Source organism: Eriocheir sinensis, chromosome 1, assembly GCF_024679095.1.
Source record: "Eriocheir sinensis breed Jianghai 21 chromosome 1, ASM2467909v1, whole genome shotgun sequence".
NCBI classification, from domain to species: Eukaryota; Metazoa; Arthropoda; class Malacostraca; order Decapoda; family Varunidae; genus Eriocheir; species Eriocheir sinensis.
The window spans coordinates 11,123,759-11,132,929 of NC_066509.1; the positions used below are offsets into that span (position 1 = coordinate 11,123,759).

Below are 9,171 nucleotides of genomic sequence, written 5' to 3' on the forward strand. Positions count from 1 at the left end.
TTAACCGTTGCCAAAACTCTCCTATTTACCTCCTTACACCACAGTCTCTCACGCTGAACCTCGCCAGCCGCTGCCTCTGTGTTCCCTTGCCAAGCTGTGAGGTATATATCAACGCGGACATGACGTCACACCTGCTCGGGAGGCGTAAAGTTCAGGTAGGCTATAGGTAAGAGAGCAGGTGAGGTGATGTGAGGGGCAGCAGGTATAGGTAGGTGGTCGGAGCGTAAATCGTTATAGGAAAGTGCGAGATAGCAGGAGAGGAGAGATGTTAGTTGAGGTTTGGGTGGGGTTAATATGAGTAGTGGAGATTGAGGTGGTGGAAAGATGGGTGGGAAGGGTGTGTAGATAATTAAGAGGCTGTATGAGATGAGAGATATAGGATGGGGACGCAAGGAGTAATACGTGAAGGGTTGAGGGGTAATATCGGTAGGGAGAGTTTTGGGTTTTAGTAGTAGATGGAGTAAGTGAGGATAGCATGCAAATGACGTAAGTAAAAGGGTGGGAGGGGCTTAAATAAGTGCATACAGGGAGTTGGGGTTTGCAAGATAAGTAGGTATACACGAGGTTTAGGTAGGTACATATAATAGGTGGGAGTTCAGTGGCAAAGAGGCTTTCACGCATCATAATGTAATGGTATGAAGGCCTCTCTGTCACTACACGTTTCATATCATATTAGAGTGGAAGGTGAGGTTAGAGGGAGGGATAAACAGGTGCGGCGGTGGGAAGAGAAGATTTGAAGGTTTGGTGTGTAGAGCAGACTGGGTAGTAGTGGGTAACCTGACGGGTGGTGGGAATCGGGGAGGGGGGTATAACCATGGCCAGACTACACTCATTCTCCAGGCAGATCGACAACACCCGACTGTAGGCGAAAACAAATAGGCGGGGAGAGGAAGGTGTCCCCGCGGGGCAAGGGGGGGACGTCGCAAACAGACTTGGCGGTGCGGGACAAAGCGGCTGCAGTAAAATATTGGCACTTTAAAATTGCTCCGAGCACGTGGATGGCTGGGATGCGGTGAAGGCCAAACGGAGAGAGTGATGGGGATGCTGTAGTGGTGGGGATATGAAGACGTGGGTGCTGTGATTAGGGAGAGGTGTGTGTGTGTGGAGAAGGTGTTTGGGATGCGGTGAAGGTGAAGGCCAAAGGAAGAGAGTGATGGGAAGTGTGTAGGTGCGAAGATGAAGTTGTAGCGGTGGGTATATGAAGACATGGATGTTGTGACTGAGGGCCAGTTTTACAGTCCAATACAGGAAGTTTGTGAGCTCCCCTAACAAACACAAAATACGACGAAAATTCCTTGTTTGGCGTTGATATAGAAAGGAGGAGATTTTAGGAAACCACACATCAGGAAATCTCTTTATTAGTACCTGGTTTTGAGTGGAAATAACGGATCATTGAGGAGAATATAGTTTGGTTTGGGCGCTTACAATGACTCGGTGTTGGACTATCGAACTGGCCCTGAGAGTAGATGTATGGGTCTACGTAGGGAAGCTGTAATTGGGATGCGGGATAAGCCAAAGGGAGAGTGGTAGGGGTTCTAGATGCGAGGAGGAGAATATAGATGTGGTTGGTGACATATGATGATTGAGATGAGACGCATGTGTGTAGGGGAGATGTAATATGCACGATGAGTATATTCGACAGGACATGGAAGTGGTATGCGTGCCGGGCCGACAGCTAAATAACAAAGACGTGGATGCTGTGCTATGATGTGGTAATGATGAGTTGCGTGCACGTAGGGAAGGATGGTGCAATTGGTGTGATGATAGTGTGTGGCGGGCGTGGGGATCGTAATTGTGTAGGAGGTGGTGTATAGGTGATGCAAGAAGGGTAGGTTTATGGGGTGGGCGTGGGTGACATGGTTGGGATGTGAGAATATGTGAAGGCCGTGGTGGGGACTTGGGAGTAGGAGCGAAGCAGCACGGGGTGTGTGGGAGAGAGGAAGATGCGAGCAGGGATGTTGGAAGGCGAGGAGGTGGAGAATTTGCTGTGGGTGAGAGGAAATGTGATGTTTTCCGAGGTAAACTCTCTCTCTCTCTCTCACACACACACACACACACACACACACACACACAATGATATGGTCTGTATGGGGCCGGATTTTGACATTCCTTCGTGGGTATATGATTGAAGTGACAGTAACCTTATTTCATAGCCTTTCAAATTCCTGGGGAGCGTGAAGGGCGCGTGTTACAGTCGGATTACCGTGCGTATGCTAAACCGTTCGCTCGCTCTTTTCCCCTGCATTCAGTATATCAGCTTATAGATTTACTCAGTACAGGACGCGCGAGAGTCCGGGGTGAATATGGAGAGGAATAGGCAACACGCGAATAAATTGACAGCCTATTGTATCTCGTTGTTTACTCCATTTGGGTCTGACTCTTATGTCGCCGAATTCCTCCACGCATGAAGGGAAGTTTCGATTTGTTGACTGTTGTGTGTTGTGTTTGTTTTGCTACGATGGTTCCACCGATATATTGCTTTGGAATTACTGTAGTGTGTATACGTATATATGTATGTATGTATATGCACTGGGGTAGGGTAAACTTTATATTACAAGTATATTAATGTGTATATTTTTGTTCCGTTTTCAGACTCGGTAAGTAAGAAAAAAAGAAAGGAACAACAAAAAAACCGTAGCATACACTTGATATATAAAAAATAAAAAAACGATGTGTGGTCTCGTTAAATCTTGAAAACAGTTGAAAGTGCGTTCTTTCCCTCTCCCTCTCCCTCTTGAAGTGGAACAACAAAAAACCGTGATATAAATAAATTGAGGCTGCCGCTCTCAGTCAGTCAGTCAGTCAGTCAGTCCCTCAGCTCCTCGCGAGTCAGCACGAGTTGCCATTCCGACCCTTGATGGCTCTCCCCCCTCACCCCCAAGTGAATGGAAAACGTGCCGTGTGTGTGTGTGTGTGTGTGTGTGTGTGTGTGTGTGTGTGGAGGAGTACACACACACACACACACACACACACTCAGTAGCGCAGGCAGGCAGGCAGGTAGGTAGGTAGGCTGACTGGCTGGCTGGTGGAGAGGGAGAAGAGAGGCTGCAGGGCATAACACGACGCTCCACCTGTAGTTCGTCTCCCTCCCTCCTCCTCCTCCTTCTCCATAGCGGGACTCAGCCACACGCTCCATCTTTCCCTCCCTCTCTCTCCCTCTCTCCCTCAATGGCACACCCCTTTACGTAGGCAATTACAGGAAGGGAGGGGGAGAGGGGTACGAGTGCCCACATCAATGAGTCGGTGCTGCCAGTAGGACTCGTATGTGCTCTTCTCTGACTCCTATGTGTGGTTCTTCCCCCGGCAGACAAGCGCCGTGTGAGGTGTGAGGCAAAACAGGTAGCGAGTGCAGTGTCTTGGGCGTCCTACCTTTAGTGTTCACCGGAGCTCATTAAAGCATTCCCAGCCTCGTCTTGCCGCTGCCCTGATCCGTGGGGGTGAGATGCTGTTAGGCCCGTCCGCCACACGTTCTTTTTGCAAGTAGTCCGCAAACCACAATTAAATAAGCCCGGTAAAAAAATGACAGTAAATAAGCTAGGTGGCCTCCCAGCCCGCACCTCTCCCAGCCTGCTTCCCATGTTCGTCCGGGACCAGCTTCCTGCGCCAGGCTTCAGTGTTCCCTTGACTGTCAGCGGGGGAAGGTTGTCGCTCGTTGCCTCGCTCGACTGCTGTGTCTGCATCTCGCCCCCACCAACGCCTCTGAGCATCATTGACGATTTCCTCTGGATTTATATGGACTTGATTGTGATTTCTTTAGCGAGCAGTCCGAGGCAAATTTTAAGTGATAGGTAACGAATGTATGAGTTATGAGTAAAGTGTATTAATCTGAAGAAAGATTAATGGGTTCTGGAGATAAGTGCGGTGACCTCTAGCGATGTCTGGTGTGTAGTAGTGTGTGTGGGTGGAACTTCACCGCGTCCAGGATTCCTACATCATCTCCACCCAGGGCCGGCGCAGCCCCACAGTGACATCACTTGGACATAACACGGATACAAGCGCTTGTCTGGGGGGGTGAGGCCGCGGCGGGAGCACCTAAGTGTGGGTTGCCTCCGAGAAATAGTTTGGCATCTTGACGTAACTTGGTGGCAAGCCAACGAGAGGTGGAGGGAGAGGCGGGAGCAATGTGAAGTGTGGGCGTGGAGGAGCAGCATCAACCTTCTCTTGAGTCCAGTGTCCTCTTGGCTCGCTCCTCGGGTGTCTGCCTCAAGGATCACCTCTACCCCAAGCCGCAAGTGGCAGCTCTCACCCACACTTGTGTGTCGCGCATCGAGGCCATAAAAGAAGTGAAATGGGATAAAAGTGTGAAGGAAACTAGTGTTATTTTCTTTGGTAGCCTGGACTCGAACAAGTGACTCTGAAAAGCGCGTGTGGGTGTGTGGGTGTGTGTGGGTGCATGCTTGAGTGTTTGCTAATCGGACATGTAGATATCGCCTTTTCTCGTGCTAACATTAAGTGAAGATCACATAAACGCTGGTCAAAGTATTTCCAAAAAGGCGAAGGAAAAGTAGCTGTGAGGTGCAGCAGAGTGGACTCATCCAGCATCACCTTGGGCTCGGCGGTGAGACAGTTCTCAAGGGACGGGATCCAAGGCGCCCGTCCGTCCGTCAGTCATGCCCTCGCCGGCCTCACCATCACTCTGAGGCTCCTCCGCCCCGGCCTCCTGCGTGTACTGTGGTGATTATGTGTGATTGTGCGGCACCTCCCGAGGCAACAGCGACAAGATGTGCGTCATGAAGTTCCTGCTGGCGGGGCTCCTGTGCATCCTCACCCACGGCCCCGGGGCTCCTCGGCTTGGTGAGTACACACCTGTGCTTATATTGTAGTGCTGAGCCGACCCGTGCTTGGCCTGACAACACCCTGGCCAGTGTTTGTGATGTTCAGCTTGTTTTTTCACACACACACACACACACATATATATATATATATATATATATATATATATATATATATATATATATATATATATATATATATATATATATATATATATATATATATATATATATATATATATATATATATATATATATATATATATATATATATATATATATATATATATATATATATATATATATATATATATATATATATATATATATATATATATATATATATATATATATATATATATATATCTAGGGAGAGAGACAGTAACGGGTTCTATTGATTGAAAGAATTGATCTTTGTTTACTTTTTGCTGTGAGTGATGTAAGGACGTTCAGGTCAGATGTGGGTGATGAAGGTTAGTGAACGACCCTCCTGGTGCCCAGACACCCTCCCCTCCCTCCTCCACCTACACGCACACGAGGGGGCCTCTCCCTCCCTCACCTTTCCCATCTCTCACCCCCCCCCTCCTTTCTATCCCACCCTTCCCCCCTCTTGTCCCAAGACACCTTTGTCTCCCCCCCCACCTTCTCCCCCTGCCTAACAGAATTGCCCCTCGCCCTTTCGAGGAAGCAGCCGGGGGTGGGATAAACAACCTGAGGGATTCGCTCTCCTCTTTTAGTGCCACTTGCCCCTCGTCTCAGGTCTTTCATACCTACCTGCCTTCTCTCCCACCTCACTCACCTTGCCTCCCCGGATGGGCGTCGCCTGGCGGGCCGAGGTCACCGGTGCCTTTCTCACCATTGATTCTGTTCACCAATTATAATACGGGAAGACCTTTATCACGCCGTGATTGTTAATTGCAAGGAAAAGGAAAAGTGAATTGGAAGCTTAATAATGCAGAGGGAGAATTTACCGTTCGCCGGGCTCAAGGCGGGAGCAACTTTTATCACGCGTTGATTGTGAACTGAAAGAAAAAAAGGTACCGTGCACTGGAAACCTAGTGATGCTGAGGAAAATTATTTACCAGTACGCAACGTTTTCTTTGTGTTTTTTTTTTTCGTTTTATGCAACAGCTTCCTCTCTTTTTGTGTGTTTCATGTCATGCCCCTGTAGTTTAATGTGTAAGCCGTGTGATTTTTATTTCAAATATTTTTAGGGTAAATAACTTTTCTTTCTCAATAATTGTGTTCCGTTATTTTTTCTCCTTCAAAATGTGTTTACCTGTGCTGCTATAAACTATATGGGAAGGTCACCTTGCAGAGAGAGAGAGAGAGAGAGAGAGAGAGAGAGAGAGAGAGAGAGGAAACTCGATCATAGGCTGGCAGTCATCCGCGACTCCCAAATGAATGGAGCCAGTCAGTCAGTTGTCTTTCGCCGTCATCGCGTACAAACGGTTAATTAAGTGACACGCTGGACTCCTCATGATGGCGAGGCAAGATTTTAATATGTTATATACTCACTCCGGCGCTTCCAACGTTTATTGTCAACTCACCTAGTGATGAAACAGGAAAACTGCTAAACACCAACTGCCTAGACATTTTTTTTGCGTGTGTAGTGATCGGGCAAACAGTGGCGAGCGTTCAGCCTCTTGCATGGGCGGCAGGGCGGCGAGAGGCGCTTGGCCCCTTCCGCGTGATGGGTGATGGAGGGCAGCATTTATCAGGCGGGGGCGGTGATGACACTGCATGCATATAATTGGCGGCAGTTGATGGTCGCATTGTGTAGTTGATGACAGCGTATAACTGTCCACTCCGTGAATAGCGTGAAGGGAGGGGGAGGGGCAGGTGATCATTGAGTCAATACAGATGAAAGTCATAGAGGGAAATGGATGGTTATCACACCCAACTTTCATGTTTCATTCAATTATATGTGTGTGTGTGTGTGTGTGTGTGTGTGTGTGTGTGTGTGTGTGTGTGTGTGTGTGTGGTTTGTGTGGTGTGTGTGTGTGTGTGTGTGTGTGTGTGTGTGTGTGTGTGTGTGTGTGTGTGTGTGTGTGTGTGTGTGCGTATGTGTGTGTGTGTGTGTGTGTGTGTGTGTGTGTGTATATATATATATATATATATATATATATATATATATATATATATATATATATATATATATATATATATATATATATATATAGATAGATAGATAGATAGATAGATAGATATATTTTTTTTTTAAGGAAGGGACGACGACCTTAAGTGTAAATACGACATTTGTTCAGTATATTACTCATAATTATTGGAGCCTTTAATAACTTCCTACGCATCAGCGATTATATCCACGTAGCTGTTAACAGAATATAAATGTTTATCTCACTTGTTATCAACGCACATAGAGTAATAATAATAACGCATTAGTTTTAGTGGTCCATTCACCTGCCCTGAGTATCCATACTTATATACAAACCACACACCGCTCAGGGAAGGTCTCAAAATAGTGTTATTTTTTTTAGTTGTGAATATAAAACTCAAGATAAAATAAATGCAGCACGTAATGATATTCAGCACCAGCTCTGAAAATTAACTTAGTTTTCGTGTTTTATGTGAACGCTGCATTATAAACTAGCACGGCTTTGTAGACTCCGGTAGGAGTGTGGCGTGCTTATATATTCTCAAAATATTTATCCAGCAATTCTGAAATTTAAAGATGTCATCCTTTTTTATTTTCATGTGATTAAATATTTATATGCTTGTGAATCATTTGTTCATTTTGACAAACAGCTCATTTAAATTTTGACCACAAATTAAGTTTAACTTCAAATTAACAGTTTTTATTGTGTCTCAACTTCAGTCGGCAGCACTAATGCACAATGATAATTAATATCCTAGGAAAAAAGATAACCTTTTTTATGCTTTCAGAGGGATATGAAAAAGCTGCGTAAACTAGAGATTGTAATATATTTTGTTTGCTCAAGTCCAGAATAACCACAAGATTGTTTGTAAACATTCTCAAACATGGCTTCCGCTGAGGCCCAGACGTGAACGAGAGCCTCTGGACGGCCAGGGGAAGGGGCAAGGACTTGAGGAAGAGGGAAGCCAAGTGAGGGAGATGCTCAGTGATAACAGAACAGGATGAGTGTGGGTGCAACAGAGTCTAGATTTTCACTGATAACGAAACAAAGTAACTGTGGGGTCCACATGATTTAGGATGAGAAAAACAAAACAGAAAAAAGCTCAGCGTTAACGAAACAAGATATGTGTGGGTGCAACGGAGGCGTGAAGTTTAAATTTTCACTGATAGCAGAACAAGATAAGTATAGAGTAAAAATGGATTTTGGTGAGGGTCAAAACATGTGGCTGCTGAAGTATGGCCAGTCAACAAGGGAGTGTGAAGCGAGTGAAAGGGGGGGTGACCAGCGGCGTCGTGTTGCATAAGTCTTGTGCAGCAAAACAGTAGAGGTGCGAGAAACGGATAAAATATTTTCGAAAAGTTCATTTGAGGTATTAACTGGATTAACTGTTCTCCGTGCCTGATTTGCGTTATCCTTTTACTATTATATTTTCCTGCATTGAAGTTCACAGGTCGTAATAGTAAGAGTCCCCTCTGAAGTGTTCTCGAGGTGGTATATATATATATATATATATATATATATATATATATATATATATATATATATATATATATATATATATATAAAACATAATTCTTTTTTTTTTCATAGGACTATTTTGCTTAGGCTCCGTCAGGTATAAAGTGCAGAGAGAGAGAGAGACTGGACTTCGACCTTGAAGATTTGCTTTCAGCCGTTTGGGGAAACAATGGAGGGCCGAGCCGGTGTTTGGGGGACGGGTGACGAAGTGGCTCTGACCGTTGGGGGGAGGGGAGGGGGAGGAAGGTAATGGAGGCAAGGAGATGAGAGAGAAAGGGAAAGCAAAGGGAACGGAGGAAGTGGCTGAGAAACGGAGGGGAAACATCCGACAGAAAAGAGCTTGTGAAACTACTGTGTTTGCGTTGTGCGAAGTGTTGCAGTTGAAGTCGTTTGCATATTGGAAGAGGGAGTCAAGTGGCACATTTCCGTAAGGTTGGAAAGGCGTCCCCGAAGGTGGTAACACAAAGGTTGAAACTCGATCAGCCTTGCTCTTGTACACGAGTTTGTTATATCCGTACGTGATCGTAATTTGGAAGGGAGGAAAAACAGTTGCAAAAAGATAATTGAAGTATTTCCTACCCTTGTCACTCCTTTTTTACTTTCGTATCAATCTAAAGTCGCCCTTGAGTAGGGCCGAGGGTAAGGCTGGTGTGTGGGGAGAAAGTACGGCATGAATGGGACTCATGGCTTTGTGTATGGAGTTTTATGAGCGAAACCAAGACGGTGGAGGGTCAAGGGGCTTCCCTGTGCTTCCTGTGTTGACT

General features: G+C 45.8%; 1 protein-coding gene across 1 annotated transcript in view; it reads left to right on the forward strand.

The window, feature by feature from the left end:
- Positions 1–3,595: 3,595 nt before the first annotated feature.
- Positions 3,596–9,171, forward strand: part of LOC126994337 (nephrin-like) — a gene marked incomplete at its 3' end in the record, with an annotated part of 243,840 nt that continues 238,264 nt past the window's right edge. Inside the window, 1 exon segment of the mRNA XM_050853683.1 lies at positions 3,596–4,794. Coding sequence (XP_050709640.1) covers positions 4,722–4,794 — 73 coding nt within the window.